Genomic DNA, 17,500 nt, shown 5'->3' with positions numbered 1-17,500 from the left:
GCAAAGCATGTAGAAGACTGTAATTTTTATCATAGGTACTCTTCAACTGTGAGTGATGGAATCTAAAACAAAAATCCAGAAAAATACATTGTATGATTTCTAAATAATTAATTTCCATTTTATTGTGGGAAATAAGTATTTGATACACCAGAAAAAGAAACTTAATATTTGGTACAGAAACCTTTGTTTGCAATTACAGAGATGAGACGTTTCCTGTAGTTCTTGACAAGGTTTGCACACACTGCAGCAGGGATTTTGGCCCACTCCTCCATACAGATCTCCTCCAGAGCCTTCAGGTTTCGTGGCTGTCGCTGGGCCACACAGACTTTAAGCTCCCTCCAAAGATTTTCTATTGGATTCAGGTCTGGAGACTGGCTAAGCCACTCCAGGACCTTAAGATGTTTCCTACGGAGCCACTCTTTAGTTGCCCTGGCTGTGTGTTTTGGGTCGTTATCATGCTGGAAGACCCAGCCACGACCTATCTTCAGTGCTCTTACTGAGGGAAGGAGGTTGTTGGCCAAAATCTCACGATACATGGCCCCATCCTTCCTTCCCACAATACGGTGCAGTCGTCCTGTCCCCTTTGCAGAAAAGCATCCCCAAAGAATGATGTTTCCACCGCCATGCTTCACGGTTGGGATGGTGTTCTTGGGGTTGTACTCATCATTCTTCTTCCTCCAAACATGACGAGTGGAGTTTAAACCAAAAAGTTCTATTTTTGTCTCATCAGACCACATGACCTTCTCCCATTCCTCCTCTGGATCATTCAGATGGTCATTTGCAAACTTCAGACGGGCTTTGACATGCGTTGGCTTGAGGAAGGGCACCTTGCGTGCACTGCAGGATTTTAATCCTTGACGGCGTAGAGTGTTACTGATTGTTTTCTTTGAGACTGTGGTCCCAGCTCTATTCAGGTCATTGACCAGGTCCTGCCGTGTAATTCTGGGCTCATTCCTCACCTTCCTCAAGATCATTGATGCTCCACGAGGTGAGATCTTGCATGGCGCCCCAGACCGAGGGAGATTATCCGTTATTTTGCATTTCTTCCATTTTCTAATAATTGCACCAACAGTTGTTGCCTTCTCACCAAGCTGCTTGCCTATTGTCCTGTAGCCCATCCCAGCCTTGTGCAGGTCTACAATTTTATCCCTGATGTCCTTACAAAGCTCTCTGGTCTTGGGCATTGTGGAGATGCTGGAGTCTGACTGATTGAGTGTGTGGACAGGTGTCTTTTATACAGGTAACGTGTTCAAACAGGTGCAGTTAATACAGGTAATGAGTGGAGAACAGGAGGGCTTCTTAAAGAAGAAGTAACATGTCTGTGAGAGCCAAAATTCTTACTGGTTGATAGATGATCAAATACTTATTTCCCACAATAAAATGGAAATTAATTATTTAAAAATCATACAATGTATTTTTCTGGATTTTTGTTTTAGATTCCATCACTCACAGTTGAAGAGTACCTATGATATAAATTACAGTCTTCTACATGCTTTGCAAGTGGGAAAACCTGAAAAATCAGCAGTGTATCAAATACTTGTTCTCCCCACTGTATGAAGAAGTAGCTTTTATACTAATAGCTTTTACACACTGCTGCAGTTCCAGGACTTGATTTGATGGGAGATCATTAAAGGATTGAGCTGAAATATCTACAGCTACATGATTAGACTCTGGATTTCAGTGACAGACGATGGAAAAAGCCTTTGGACAATAAACTGAATTTCTGTTCTGAAAATGTATCAGAAAGTTTATGAGGTTCTGATCACAGTATTGATTAATTATACAGAGCTGGAGACGCTTCGTCTTTTCTTCTTATAGTAGTCCTTCTTCTTTCTTCCACACATTAATACAGACTGAACCGCTTAACGTACGGACACCGTTCATACACTGTTTCATAGATAATCACGCTGTGTGGTCTGCTTTGTGTTTTTGAGTCGATCCGATTTATCGTTTTTAATAAGTTTAAGATTAAAAATGAAAAATCTCCATAGAAACGCATTGACGGAATGGTGAGATATGAATTGTAACTGACAGCGTGATGTCACACTCTCACACACCACACAGACTCACACACGGAGCCCAATGTCTCCCATGCTCACAGCCTAATGCTCAGCAGCAGCAGCAGCAGCACACAGTCAATTCTTTAAGGTGGAACTGAGCTTAAGGAGCACTGAATTTTAAGGTGGAACTTTTTTAAAGGTAGTACTGAGTTTACACTAACACTGAATTTTAAGGAGGAATTTCTTTTAAGGTAGTACTGAGATTACACTAACACTGAATTTTAAGGTGGAACTTCTTTTAAGGTAGTACTGAGTTTACCCTGACACAGAATTTTAAGGTAGTACTGAGTTTACACTGACACTGAAGTTTAAGGTGGAACTTCTTTTAAGGTAGTACTGAGTTTACACTGACACTGAATTTTAAGGTGGAACGTCCTTTAAGGTAGTACTGAGTTTACCCTGACACTGAATTTTAAGGTGGACCTTCTTTTAAGGTAGTACTGAGTTTACCCTGACACTGAATTTTAAGCGGGAACTTCTTTTATGGTAGTACTGAGTTTACACTTACACTGAATTTTAAGGGCGAACTTCTTTTATGGTAGTACTGAGTTTACACTTACACTGAATTTTAAGGGGGAACTTTTTTTAAGGTAGTACTGAGATTACCCTGACAATGAATTTTAAGTGGGACCTTCTTTTAAGGTAGAACTGAGTTTACACTGACACTGAATTTTAAGGTGAAACTTCTTTTAAGGTAGTACTGAGATTACCCTGAAAATAAATTTTAAGTGGAAGCTTTTTTTAAGGTAGGACTGAGTTTACATTTATTTTTTATTGGAACCACTTACCAACCCCATAGCAACCATGTGTGAAGCTATGGCAACCAACTAGGAACCTCACAGCAACCTTCTGTGACACCATAGCAACTACCTAGCAACACCATAGCAAACACCTAGCAACACCATAGCAATCACATAAAACATAGTAACAGCCACCTAGCAACACCATTGCAACCACCTAGAAAAACCATATAAACCACCTGGGTCACCACAGCAACCAACTAGCAACTCCTTAGCAACCAACTAGCAACACCATAGCAACCTCCCAAGATGCCATAACAACCATCTAGCAAAGCCATTACAACCACTTGAGAGACCTAAGCAACCACCTAGCAACCCATTAGCAACCACCGGGGATGTTACAGCAACCATCTAGGACATTATAGTAAACACCTAGCAACCCAAGAATAGCAATCACACAGCGTCAACATAGCCAAGCTCACATTGTTTCTACTTGCCACATTTCAAACACTGTTGTAGTTCCTTCAGGAAATGCAAATCTAATTGATTTTTACTATTAATCAGTAATAAAAGCAGAAGATGAGAACATGCTCCATCTTCTTCTCCTAGTTTTAGCTAGAACTTGTTGTATGGCAGATGCTGCTTACCAATGTTACCAGAGCAAATCTGTCCACGAACTTTCAGAAACATTAGAACGTGTTTGTTCAGTCCAGTGTTGGGTAATTTGACCCCCCCTGCAATAATAATGTCTTGATCAAAGCTATTATATCTATATGCAAATGATATGCAAGTGAAAAGGACCAAATACACAACTTCTCATTGGTTCTGTTATAATCTCAGATATCCAGAATTCTATGATTGGTCTTTAAAGCAGGTCAAAACTTCAAAATAATGGCTAAACAGAAAATAATGGCTAAACTGAAAACTCTGGCAGCTCCAACAGCTTAAAGATGAGCACATCAAGTTCATATCTCATGTCACCAAATCCTTCTCCTGAAGTAATCAGTCTCCAGACGTCAAACAGTCTTTAAGTATCTCTGTAAAGGTGAAGGAGATGAAATGAGTGGATGGAAAAAGATCTTCTGACCTGTATGCAGCTTCACACCGTGTAGAACAGCTGTGTGTAGACCATCCTGAGGAGAAGTTACGAGCACATCACTCAGACAGTTCGTTCTCCTGAAGTTCATGCTCTTTCAGCTTGAGCTACTCCTTAACTGTCAGATCTGCCCAACACTGCAAAAGTGTTCAGATAACAGCCTTTAGCGAAACATCTCAGTCATCACCATCCTCCAAGCATCTCCAAGACCTGTTATTCCTAAGAAGATGCATATTAAAGATCACGTTTCCCTTTAAATTATTAAGATAATAAAGTATTAAGATTGTTAAAAAGAATATTAGTTTCTAAAATAATCAATAATAAAAGTGTTGAGGGTGGGGTGGCTTTAAATGAAGTGTGCTGAAATCATTTGATGAAAGTATAATACTAATGTATTTTATATAATATCTAAATATTTATATACATATTTAAATATATACATATTTATATATATATATATTATAAGTACAACAAGTACTTTGCAAGACTTCTGGTCCAAGTACATTTACAACATACTTAGAAACATCTGAAAAGTTAACTTTTTCTCACTAGGTATGCCCCCCCCCCCCCCCCCCTTGTGTATTTCTGTCTCTGTACTGTAGGGGGTTGTGTTCAACAGCAATGTGGTGCCTCTTCATGTATTTAGTGTATTAGAAAATGTGAGAGCGTTAGCAGTTCAATCCACTTTATTATGGTAAAATATGACGCATTTACTCATTGTATTTCCAACACAGCTTGATGTGGGATTTCATATTCACACTTTATGTAGCAATATTTAAATATAATATATTTGTGCTCATTAATGTGTGATCAGTCTTCAGCTTTAGTAGAATTTGTACTTGCATAATTCATATTAACTGAAAAACATATTTAAAATGCTGTTCATAACAGTTTCATGAACATGTTCTTGCTCAGTCTGCAGTAATAGCTGAAGCTGGAGAGGAATACCGAGCAATAAATGTTTGACGAGACAGTTCTGACTCCTGTGAAGTTTTCTCTCACAACACAGAGTGGTACTCAGGACTCACAGTCCAGGGTTCGGGACAAGTTCACTCCACTTACACAAACACATTTTTAGTTCAAACTTTGCCTGATCAGGATCTGAATGTTGGGTTCAGTGTTTACTGGTTCATGGCTAAACTGATCTCAGATATGATCTCAATTTTAATACAACACAGTAATATTTCACTGGTAATCCACAGGGTTCAGGTTAAACTCACACAGCTGCTTGATTTGTTGGATGGACTGCATTTCATATCGGAGTCTGAAATATTTCCACTTTGAAATGTAGTCGGGGCTCAGACACAGTCTCAGTCTTCTAGTCTGGGCTGAAAACTCATCTGTTCAGTTCAGCTTTTGGTAATTAATGTTTCCCTTTAATTACCTCTCTCTCTCTCTCTCTCTCTCTCTCTCTCTCTCTCTCTCTCTCTCTCTCTCTCTCTCTCTCTCCTCCCCTCTCTGTGACACTCTGAGCAGCAGAAAAGTGATCTCAGAGTGCTGCTCTCTCTCAGTCTAGAAGTGCAGGAAAATGGCAGAGGCCAGTATTTCAGTAGATCACGAGCAGTTCAGCTGTCCAGTCTGTCTGGATCTGCTGAAGGATCCAGTGACCATCAACTGTGGACACAGTTTCTGTATGGTGTGTATTAATGGCTGCTGGGATCAGGATGAACAGAGGGGGGTCTACAGCTGCCCCCAGTGCAGAGAGACGTTCACTCCAAGGCCTGTTCTACGCAGGAACAACATGCTGGCTGAAGTGGTGGAGAAACTGAAGAAGACACAACTCCAAGCTGCTTCTCCTGCTCCCTGTTACGCTGGACCTAGAGATGTGGAGTGTGATTTCTGCACCGGGAGAAAACTCAAAGCCATCAAGTCCTGTCTGACGTGTCTGGTCTCCTTTTGTGAAACTCATCTTAAACCTCACTATGAAGTTCCTGGACTGAAGAAGCACAATCTGGTCAAAGCGTCCACCCAGCTACAAGAGAAGATCTGCTCTCAGCATGACAGACTGATCGAGATCTACTGTCGTACTGATCAGAGCTCTATCTGCTATTTATGTACAATGGAGGATCACAGGGGTCATGATACAGTCCCTGCTGCAGCAGAAAGAAGGGAGAAACAGGTGAGAACTGTACATGTTTATAATGAACTAAAGCTAACTGGATTTATCTGTAATGAGCTGCTTAAAATGCATCAAGCTCTTGTTTCTGTTGCTGAATTTTAGTGTTAATAATGTACTAAAAATATTGCTGTAAGGAAGTGTAAAGAGTGAAACAGTCAGACCAACTATTTAACCTTTCACCAGCCAACACCCTCCTTCCAGCTTTATAGGCATTGTTCTCACTGCAGATCAAGTTTCTTCTATCTGATTCTTAGTCTTCAGATTTCAGACTGCAGTCATATTTGTATGTATTTTCATATGCAATCATTTTCCAAGGCTGCGTGCCCATGTACAATCTGATCTTTTCAAATCAGATTTCAGTTATTTCCATGTTCTTTAGTGCTGTTGGTGACGAAGCTCTAAGCACAAATATGGATAAATATATCAATTTGTGCATGAGTGCTGTGTCCGGGACAGAGTCTTTCACATTACAGTCAATTACAGGTCACATTTATTTACAGTACATTTCCAGCTTGTCAAATCCAAGCTAATCTGAGAAAAATATTGGAATAATTAAATTGAATAATCAGGCTTTTAATGTAAACACAGCGTTTTGGGTGAATCATTTAAAGACATCCAAATCGGTCTAATCTGGTACAACCTTCTGATAAACAACAGAATGCAGCATAACACTATAATTTACTCTGTAAAATAGAATTCTTAAACATCTATTAAATGAAGCTCCAGCTCTCTGAATTTAAGTTAGAGTGATCCTCACCCACGATTTTCTTGTCACAGATTCTGATGTCAAAAACCATCACACAGCCAGAGCAGATCAAACTGAGTCATATGTCCAGATAATGAATCAATCACATTTCAAACGACATATAATTGTGAAATGAATCGTGTCTGATTTAATGTTTCCCAGACTGCAGTTCAGATTGCTAAAAAATCTGTCCAGTCGTTCAATCGCTTTGCCATCAGAGAGCACAGTTGGCCATGCTCTGTCGGGGTGGGTGGACGGCACTGTCATACCTCGACGTTGTCAGTCACAGGTATTTGTAAGCTGGTATGCTGCATTGCCAGCAGTTGAAAAAGGCAGTAGCTGGCTTCGCAAGTATCACATGTCAAATTGAAGGGAAGATTTTAAAAACAACACAACTTCACAACATTTCCTATTCACAGAACCAGCTAAAGGAGATTCAGAGGACAATCCAGCAGAGGATCCAGGAGAAGCAGAAGAAGCTGCAGGAGGTGGAACAGACGGTGAACACTCTTAAGGTGAGTACTGAGCTGAGACTTGATATTTCAGAGCTCAGTCTGGATCTCCTCCAGTCAGCCAGTGAGGAGATCAGTGTTGTGGCAATTTGAGTTCATACTGAGTGTCATGGTCCGGCAGTAAAGACCCTTCAGGGTTGGAGCCAGAAATTTTATATATCTTAACCCAAATGTCCATAACCATACTTACACCCGGAGCCAAGTAGATGTTATGAGTTACACTTGTTTCTAAATCCATTATCCATTTTTCAACTCCACTGATCATATATGATACTTTATGTAATAGTATGTAATAAGTATGTAGAGAAACAGAAGGACTACAATCTGTAATTATAGAACTACAATGTTCTCCTATATAATAAGCAGAGCTGGTAAAATGGATGAGGAGGTTTACCTAGAGTTTTCTTACAAAAATACTTGACAAATGATATATTCATATTTTCAAGTACATTCATGACAGGATTCACAATTCTGTTTTAAATACATATATTATTAAATATTCACATTTACACAAAAACTATGTTTTCAGTGTACAGGCAGGGTTTTTCAGAGGTGCTACACTTAGTCTTGTGTGTACAAGTTAATAGGAATATATATACAGAATGATGATTTACATTTAGGCAATGTTTTGTCATTTTTTAATATTACATAAAGTTAATCTAATGTTATAATCATGCTAAGTTTGTTAAGTTTTGTAAGTTAGTTTTAACACAGTATATGCAGCTATCTTTTGTAAAGTTTGTCACGGTTTCACCTCCAATGCGTTCACATTAAACTCCCACTAACGTTAACCAGAGCTGTATCCCAGCGGTTCTAACGTTAGCCAGTGTCCCAGTGAGCGAACCTTTAATTATGCTAAACAGGTCACTCACTCACTGCTCTTACTGATAACATTGGCTTTTCCAGTTAGGTTTAAGAGAAGTGTGTTTATTGAATCCCAGTGCTCCAAGTGAAAATAAAATATGCAAATGTATTCAATATATACAAGAAATATTTACAAAGTTATACACAATAAATGAGAAAACAGTAGATGCAGCATTTGCTCAGTACTGTTGTCCTCTTATATTAAAATCTAGCCTCACAGTATGAGAGCTAACCTAAATAGAATATACACAGTAGCACACAGTCAAACAGTAGTGCTGGCAAATGTAGCTAATCTGTAGGCACAAAGCCTGCTTCAACAAAATGAATAAAACAGTCATTGTTGTCAATAGCGACCATTAAAATAAAGTTTAAAGTTTGATTCTGAAGTTTAGAGAGATTCTCTTGGAGATTTTATAAATGGCTCGTTTGTGCTGGTTGTCTACATTGTGATGTACAAGGTTTACACAGCATGTTTTTTTCACTACTCTGTTCACTTGGAACCACGAATGAGCAGGTACTAAAAAAGTACCCAGTTCCAGATACAAGGTACCAAATTTACATAATGGAAAAGCAGAAAACCTGAGTAGAGCTGAGTGGAGTAGTGTAGGTACCATGCAGTGGAAAAGCTCCAATAGAGTTGTGTTTAGCAGCCGGATCAAACCTGTGAAATAACACCAGCACGTCTTCCTGCCTCAAAAAGAGCCTGTTTTCCTCTGAAACGTCCATCTGTGTGTGAAGTTGCCTGGTGAAGTACTGATCACCATGGTGTTTCTGGTGTGTGTGCAGAGCTCTTTATGTGCAGTCAGACAGGACTGTGGTACAGACTGAAGTGTGAAGCTCCACTACTACAGAAAAACACACAGTGTGAGAGTTTTTAAATGACAGTGTCTCACAGTGTCAGAAGACTCCTCTTAGTCTGAGATTACAGTTCCACAACTGGAGGAGAGTGTGTGATGATTAAGGAAAGGAGGGTAGACAATGCTAATAATGCTAAGGCTAAAAGGTTCTAGTACTTGTCAGCTATGTTAGCTTTACATTAGCTGCAGTACGATCTGAAGAAGCAACACAGACTCCAAACATGTCTTAACTGATCCACTACATTTAAGGTCATTTTGTGTGTGTGTGTGTGTGTGTGTGTGTGTGTGTGTGTGTGTGTAACAGTGCTCTGCACAGGCAGCAGTGGAGGACAGTGAGAGGATCTTTACTGAGCTGATCCGCTGCATTGAGAAAAAGCTCTCTGAGCTAACAGAGCTGATCAGAGCTCAGGAGAAGGCTGAACTGAGTGGAGCTGAAGAACTCCTGGAGAAACTGCAGCAGGAGATGGCTGATCTAAAGAGGAGACACACTGAGCTGGAGCAGCTTTCACACACAGAGGATCACCTCCATTTCCTCCAGGTAACACTCACTGATCTACAGAGGAAGCTGCTCCTCATCAAGCTTGTAAAGCTCCTCTCAGCAGAAGTTCATTAAGCTCCACTAAATAAAGCTGTCTGTAATCCCAACTTTCTCTTTAGTCTCATTTGCTCTGATCTCCTTCATCTCTCTTCTCCACCTTCATCTTCCTCCATTGTGTTTCTTCTGTCTGTAGAGTTTCCAGTCTCTCTGTGTCTCTTCTGGATCTGAGGACTCAGCCAGCATCCCTGTCCATAAGCATCCCTCATTTGACGGAGTGAGGAAATCTGTCTCTGAGCTGAAAGAGCGACTAGAGGAATTCTGCAGAGAGGAGTTCAGGAAGATCCCTCCACATGGTAAGAGCAGCTGTCCTGCTGTCAGACATAAGGAGACAAGTCATTTCATTCAGCTCACTGTAGAGAAACTTACCCACTCAGCTTTCTTTACAGTGGTGCTGATGGGAATCAGGGGTCTCCATGACTACAACCCTAATATAGAGATTTTATTCCCTATCTAAAAGCATCAGTGAATCTACAGGAGTCTTTGTGGACTGTGAACGGAGCGTTCCTCACCAAACCACTCTGACTGACTCTGTTCACGTCTGAACTCTTTAATTCTGCAGGAATTTAGAAAAATCTGTGGAATTTCTCTTTAAATCAGAACCATTTTATTTCCATTAAACTGATCATAAATATTTCATATAGAAATGAGTAAAGAGCGAGAAACCAACTCAGACCAGGAGAAGAATTAACTCTACTCTCTTCTACTCTACTCTCTTCTACTCTACTCTACTCTACTCTACTCTACTCTACTCTACTCTATTCTATTCTATTCTATTCATTCTGTTGGACCATTGTGTTTGTGTGTCTCCACAGCTGCAGCAGTTCAGATTTTATCCTCAGAGCCTAAAGCCAGAGAAGACTTTCTGCAGTGTATGTGTAACACACACACACACACACACACACACACACACAGGTAAATTAAAGACTGTTGTTCTTTTTTCTGGTGTTTTGTAGATTACTGTCGGCTGACTCTGGATCCCAACACAGCATTTAATCACCTCAGACTGTCTGAGAAGAACAGAGTGGTGATGTGGAGTAAAGTCCAGTCATACTCTGATCATCCAGAGAGGTTTAACAGCTGGTCTCAGGTGTTGTGTAAGGAGAGTGTGTGTGGACGCTGTTACTGGGAGGTTGAGTGGAGCAGAGGGGGAATTGGGTGTGTGTACATATCAGTCTCATATAAAGGGATCAGCAGGAAAGGATGGGGTAATGAGTGTGGGTTTGGACGCAACAGTCAGTCCTGGAGTCTGGAGTGTTCCTCCTCTCTCTCTTTCCTCCACAACAACATTCAGACTGAGCTCTCAGCTCCACCCTCCTCCAGAATAGGAGTGTATGTGGATCACAGTGCAGGAACTCTGTCCTTCTACAGCGTCTCTGACACAATGACCCTCCTACACACACTCCACACCACATTCACTCAGCCGCTCTACGCTGGGTTCTGGGTTGGTGGTGGATCCACTGTGAGGTTATGTGATAAGGAGTGATCCTCTACTGAATTGTGGTCACTTTCTAAACAGATGGAGAAAATGAGTCACACTGATTTATTAATGAAGCATGTTTTTATGAAGATCATTTCCAGACTGTGTAAAAGCTGACACTGGTGTTGGGGAGAGGAGGTAAAGGGGAGTGTGAGAGTTCAGCTCAGTGTTGGAGCTGCTCTTCAGTATAGAAGTGAGGAAGATGAGGGAGGCTTTATTGCTCTAGAAAGATAAAGAACAGTTAGGGAATTCTATGGAGACTCATATATGAAGAAGTAGCTTTTATACTAATAGCTTTTACACACTGCTGCAGTTCCAGGACTTGATTTGATGGGAGATCATTAAAGGATTGAGCTGAAATATCTACAGCTACATGATTAGACTCTGGATTTCAGTGACAGACGATGGAAAAAGCCTTTGGACAATAAACTGAATTTCTGTTCTGAAAATGTCTCAGAAAGTTTATGAGGTTCTGATCACAGTATTGATTAATTATACAGAGCTGGAGACGCTTCGTCTTTTCTTCTTATAGTAGTCCTTCTTCTTTCTTCCACACATTAATAGCACAGCACACAGTCAATTCTTTAAGGTGGATCTTTTTTTAAGGTAGTACTGAGTTTACACTTGCACTGAATTTTAAGGGTGAACATCTTTTAAGGTAGTACTGCGTTTACACTGACACTGAATTTTAAGGGGGAATTTCTTTTAAGGTAGTACTGAGTTTACACTGACACTGAATTTTAAGGGGGAATTTCTTTTAAGGTAGTACTGAGTTTCCACTGACACTGAATTTTAAGGTGGAACGTCTTTTAAGGTAGTACTGAGTTTACACTGACACTTAATTTTAAGGGGGGATTTATTTTAAGGTAGTACTGAGTTTACACTGACATTGAATTTGAAGGGGGGATTTCTTTTAAGGTAGTACTGAGTTTACACTTACACTAAATTTTAAGGGGGAATTTCTTTTAAGGTAGTACTGAGGTTACATTGACACTGAATTTTAAGGAGGAATTTATTTTAAGGTAGTACTGAGTTTACACTGACATTGAATTTTAAGAGGGGATTTCTTTTAAGGTAGTACTGAGATTACACTGACACTAAATTTGAAGGGGGGGGAGTTCTTTTAAGGTAGTACTGAGTTTACACTGACACTGAATGTTAAGGGGGAACTTTTTTAAGGTAGTACTGAGGTTACATTGACACTGATGTTGAAGGGAGAACTTTTTTAAGGTAGTACTGAGTTTACACTAACACTGAATTTTAAGGGGGAATTTCTTTTAAGGTATTACTGAGTTTACAATAACAATGAATTTTAAGGTGGAATTTATTTTAAGGTAGTAATGAGTTTACACTGACACTGAATTTTAAGGTGGAATTTATTTTAAGGTAGTACTGAGTTTATGCTGACACTGAATTTTAAGGGGGACCTTCTTTTAAGGTAGTACTGAGTTTACACTGACACTGAATTTTAAGGTGGAACTTCTTTTAAGGTAGTACTGATTTTACAATGACACTGAATTTTAATGAGGACCTTCTAATAAGGTAGTACTTAGTTTACACTTACACTGAATTTTAAGGTAAACCTTCTTTTAAGGTAGTATTGAGTTTATGCTGACACTGAATTTGAAGGTGGAATTTCTTTTAAGGTAGTACGGAGTTTACACTGATTGTTTATTACAACCACTTAGCAACCCCATAGCAACCACATGGGATGCTATGGCAACCACCTAGGAACCTCACAGCAACCTTTTGTGACACCATAGCAACAGCCTAGCAACACCATAGCAACCACATAAAACACTGTAACAGCCACTGAGCAACACCATAGCAACCACCTGGGTCACCATAGCAACTGCCTAGTAACACCAATCTAGTAACAACCATCAAGCAAAGCTATTACAACCACTTGAGAGACCTAAGTAACCACCTAGCAACCCACTAGTAACCACCGGGGATGTTAAAGAAACCATCTAGGACACTATAGCAAACACCTAGCAACCCAAGAATAGCAACCACACAGCATCAACATAGCCAAGCTCACATTGTTTCAACTTGACACATTTCAAACACTGTAGTAGTTCCTTCAGGAAATGCAAATCTAATTGATTTTTACTATTGATCAGTAAAGCAGAAGATGAGAACATGCTCCATCTTCTTCTCCTAGTTTTAGCTTGAACTTGCTGTATGGAGGATGCTGTATGGATACTAATGTTATATATATCTATATGCAAATGATATTCAAATATAAAACTCCTCATTGGTTCTGTTATAATCTCAGATATCCAGAATTCTATGATTTGTCTTTAAAGCAGGTCAAAACTTCATCATGGCTAAACAGAAAATAATGGCTGAACAGAAAATAATGGCTAAACTGAAAACTCTGGTGGCCCCAACAGCTTAAAGATGAGCACAGCACGTTCTTATCTCATGTCACCAAATCCTTCTCCTGGAGTAATCAGTCTCCAGATGTTAAAAAGTCTTTAAGTGTCTCTGAAAAGGTGAAGGAGAAGAAATCAGTGGATGGAAAAATGTCTTCTGACCTGTATGCAGCTTCACACCTCAAATGTATGATTTTAATTTCGTTAAGTGAAATTAACTATGCAAAACTATTTTAAGTATACTTAGGTATCTTTAACCATACTACCTACTGCATGTGTACTGAAATCCATATTTCACATAATCATTAAGTGAAATGAAAACACATTTAATAAGTATTGCACTTAACACTTACCATCTTCACAAATGCTGATGGCATAATTCTGCATTAGTGCATAAGTGATCACTGCAGCATTCCGCCAACTAAAAGCCACACTCATATATATATATATATAGATTACAAGTGAACACATAGGGGAATGTAGCCTGGGGGGAACGACTTCACATTAATGGAAACAGGTGGAGCCAATGGGAACACACAACCACACTGCATATTAATGAACCAGCACATCTGACTCAGTTACTGGAATTGTTGAGAAACATCAAATATGAGAGAAAGGATTTCTGGGAGAGTTGATCGTCCCACAGCTTCTGCAGTGCTGCATTATATGAAGTAGAAGATCTGTTGCTACGAAATGTTCTATCAAACATTAGACACTTTTAATCCTTAGTCCTGTTGTCTGCTTCCATTTGACAGTTCAGTACAGGTGTGTGTTTAATGAAGTGCAGGATGTGTGTTTGGAAAGTGGTGATGGTTTAGTCTGGGCTGGTGTTTATTTCTCAGTGGTAGAGCTGCAGTAATGAGAGGAATGAAGATCCTCTTACAAGCTGGAGTTCATTTCATCCACTACTTTAAACAGCTGAACTCCACCAAACATTTTTAGGAGTTTAGCATCAATTACTTTTAGCCTTGTTAGCAAGAACATGACAAACAAGGAGCTATTTTCAGTTTTACAGATTTTATTTACGGATTTTCTTTTTATTTCACTTTGGAAACAGTTTTATTGAACTGTATGTTTTGGTTGAAATTCGTAAAAATACCAAATACAGTAATGTTCATATGTTTAAAAGGTCTGGTAAATTACATTTCTTAATAATACAATTAAGAGTGTAAGCACATATTTAGAGTGTATAAAGAGTAAAAAAAAATACTACTTTATCTTCATTCCTTCACTTCACTTGATAGACTCTGTGCTGAAATCGAGATGTTTGTGAAACATCTGTCCACACTAACAGTGAGGGTAAGTGAGGCAACTTATCAATAACATGTAAAATTAGCTTAGTGAGCGAACCAGCTGGCTAAATACAGATCCTCACAAAGACTGCAGCTCTCTTACAAACTGGAGTTTATTTCATCATCTACTTTAAACAGCTGAACTCCACCAAACACTCCACACACCTCTCTCTCCTTCCCTCCTCCTTCTCTCTCTCTCTCCTCCCCTCTCTGTGACACTCTGAGCAGCAGGAAAGCAGGAAGTCCCTCCTGCTCAGTTCAGAGAAAATGAAAGTGATCTCAGAGTGCTGCTCTCTCTCAGTCTAGAAGTGCAGGAAAATGGCAGAGGCCAGTATTTCAGTAGATCACGAGCAGTTCAGCTGTCCAGTCTGTCTGGATCTGCTGAAGGATCCAGTGGCTGTTCCCTGTGGACACAGTTTCTGTATGGTGTGTATTAATGGCTGCTGGGATCAGGATGAACAGAGGGGGGTCTACAGCTGCCCCCAGTGCAGAGAGACGTTCACTCCAAGGCCTGTTCTACGCAGGAACAACATGCTGGCTGAAGTGGTGGAGAAACTGAAGAAGACACAACTCCAAGCTGCTTCTCCAGCTCCCCGTTACGCTGGACCTGGAGATGTGGAGTGTGATTTCTGCACCGGGAGAAAACTCAAAGCCATCAAGTCCTGTCTGACGTGTCTGGTCTCCTTTTGTGAAACTCATCTTAAACCTCACTATGAAGTTCCTGCCTTGAAGAAGCACAAGCTGGTCAAAGCGTCCACCCAGCTACAAGAGAAGATCTGCTCTCAGCATGATGAAGTGATGAAGATCTACTGTCGTACTGATCAGAGCTCTATCTGCTATTTATGTACAATGGAGGATCACAGGGGTCATGATACAGTCTCAGCTACAACAGAAAGAAGGGAGAAACAGGTGAGAACTGTACATGTTTATAATGAATTAAAGCTAACTGGATTTATCTGTAATGAGCTGCTTAAAATGAATCAAGCTCTTATTTCTGTTGCTGAATTTTAGTGTTTAATTGAGAAATAATACTAAAAATATTGCTGTAAGGAAGTGTAAAGAGTGAGACAGTCAGACCAACTATTTAATCTTTCACCAGCCAACACCCTCCTTCCAGCTTTATGGGCGTTGTTCTCACTGCAGATCAAGTTTCTTCTATCTGATTCTTAGTCTTCAGATTTCAGACTGCAGTCATATTTGTACGTTTTTTCATATGCAATCATTTTCCAAGGCTGCGTGCCCATGTACAATCTGATCTTTTCAAATCAGATTTCAGTTATTTCCATGTTCTTTAGTGCTGTTGGTGACGGAGCTCTAAGCATAAATATGGATAAATATATCAATTTGTGCACAAGTGCTGTGTCCGGTCCAGTCTTTCACATTACAGTCAATTACATTTATTTACAGTACATTTCCAGCTTGTCAAATCCGAGCAAATCTGAGAAAAATATTGGAATTGAATAATCAGGCTTTTAATGTAAACACAGCGTTGTGGGTGAATCATTTAAAGGCATCCAAATCTGTCTAATCGGGTACAACCTTCTGATAAACAGCAGAATGCAGCATAACACTATAATTTACTCTGTAAAATAGAGTTCTTTAACATCTGTTAAATGAAGCTCCAGCTCTCTGAATTTAAGTTAGAGTGATCCTCACCCACGATTTTCTTGTCACAGATTCTGATGTCAAAAACCATCACACAGCCACTGATGAATAAAGACATCAGAGCAGATCAAACTGAGTCATATGTCCAGATATAATGAATCAATCACATTTCAAACGACATATAATTGTGAAATGAATCATGTCTGATTTAATGTTTCCCAGACTGCAATTCAGATTGTTGAAAATCTGTCCAGCTTTAATTAGATATGCTGAAAGATCTGACAGTCTGGGGCTTTGAGTGACTCAGCAGATAATGTGCTACCACTACGACCCAGGGAGCGTCAGTCGTCAGTCATTCAATTGCTTTGCCATCAGAGAGCACAGTTGGCCATGCTCTATCTGGGTGGGTGGACGGCACTGTCATACCTCGACGTTGTCAGTCACAGGTATTTGTAAGCTGGTATGCTGCATTGCCAGCAGTTGAAAAAGGCAGTAGCTGGCTTCGCAAGTATCACATGTCAAATTGAAGGGAAGATTTCAAAAACATCACAACTTCACAACATTTCCTATTCACAGAACCAGCTAAAGGAGATTCAGAGGACAATCCAGCAGAGGATCCAGGAGAAGCAGAAGAAGCTGCAGGAGGTGGAACAGACGGTGAACACTCTTAAGGTGAGTACTAAGCAGAGATTTGATATTTCAGAGCTCAGTCTGGATCTCCTCCAGTCAGCCAGTGAGGAGATCAGTGTTGTGGCAATTTGAGTTCATACTGAGTGTCATGGTCCGGCAGTAAAGACCCTTCAGGGTTGGAGCCAGAAATTTTATATATCTGGGGCTTAGCACAAATGTCCATAACCATACTTACACCCCGAGCCAAGTAGATGTTATAAGTTACACTTGTTTCTAAATCCATTATCCATTTTTCAGGTCCACTGATCATAAAGGATACGTATGTAGAGAAACAGAAGGACTACAATCTGTAATTATAGAACTACAATGTTCTCCTATATAATAAGCAGAGCTGGTAAAATGGATGAGGAGGTTTACCTAGAGTTTTCTTACAAAAATACTTGACAAATGATATATTAATATTCAAGTACATTCATGACAGGATTCACAATTCTGTTTTAAACACATATATTATTAAATATTCACAT

General features: G+C 39.8%; 2 protein-coding genes across 4 annotated transcripts in view; both read left to right on the top strand.

Moving 5' to 3' along the window:
* Positions 1–1,514: 1,514 nt before the first annotated feature.
* LOC140551967 (tripartite motif-containing protein 16-like) lies at positions 1,515–11,517 on the top strand. 2 transcript variants are annotated; one of them, XM_072675844.1, is made up of 6 exons: positions 1,515–6,015; positions 7,180–7,275; positions 9,298–9,531; positions 9,725–9,911; positions 10,380–10,460; positions 10,545–11,517. In XM_072675844.1, the coding sequence occupies exons 1-6, from the start codon at positions 5,425–5,427 to the stop codon at positions 11,072–11,074; spliced, it is 1,719 nt and encodes a 572-aa protein (XP_072531945.1). In that variant the 5' UTR covers positions 1,515–5,424; the 3' UTR covers positions 11,075–11,517. The 2 variants fall into 2 exon arrangements, with proteins under 2 accessions (XP_072531945.1, XP_072531936.1); XM_072675835.1 differs by having other exon boundaries at positions 9,298–9,576; positions 9,725–9,884; positions 10,404–10,460.
* Positions 11,518–14,718: 3,201 nt separating this feature from the next.
* The window catches only part of LOC140551941 (tripartite motif-containing protein 16-like), a 6,686-nt gene continuing 3,904 nt past the window's right edge, over positions 14,719–17,500 (top strand). The window contains exons 1-2 of one of the 2 annotated variants that reach the window (XM_072675776.1): positions 14,719–15,647; positions 16,920–17,015. In XM_072675776.1, the coding sequence (XP_072531877.1) occupies positions 15,057–15,647; positions 16,920–17,015 (687 nt within the window). In that variant the 5' untranslated portion in view covers positions 14,719–15,056. The remainder of the gene's footprint in view (positions 15,648–16,919; positions 17,016–17,500) is intronic. The other variant, XM_072675785.1, reaches the window with a different exon arrangement.

This window comes from Salminus brasiliensis, chromosome 1 (genome assembly GCF_030463535.1).
Source record: "Salminus brasiliensis chromosome 1, fSalBra1.hap2, whole genome shotgun sequence".
Classification (NCBI taxonomy): Eukaryota; Metazoa; Chordata; class Actinopteri; order Characiformes; family Bryconidae; genus Salminus; species Salminus brasiliensis.
Note: the sequence above shows the minus strand (reverse complement) of the source record. Positions and strands in the feature narration are given on the sequence as shown.

Excerpts from the sequence above, each read along its gene's own strand:
- LOC140551967 (XM_072675844.1), top strand. The coding sequence starts at position 5,425 with ATGGCAGAGGCCAGTATTTCAGTAGATCACGAGCAGTTCAGCTGTCCA. Across the intron at positions 7,276-9,297 it reads AGACGGTGAACACTCTTAAG|TGCTCTGCACAGGCAGCAGT; the intron begins GTGAGTACTGAG and ends TGTGTGTAACAG. Across the intron at positions 10,461-10,544 it reads CAGAGAAGACTTTCTGCAGT|ATTACTGTCGGCTGACTCTG; the intron begins GTATGTGTAACA and ends GGTGTTTTGTAG.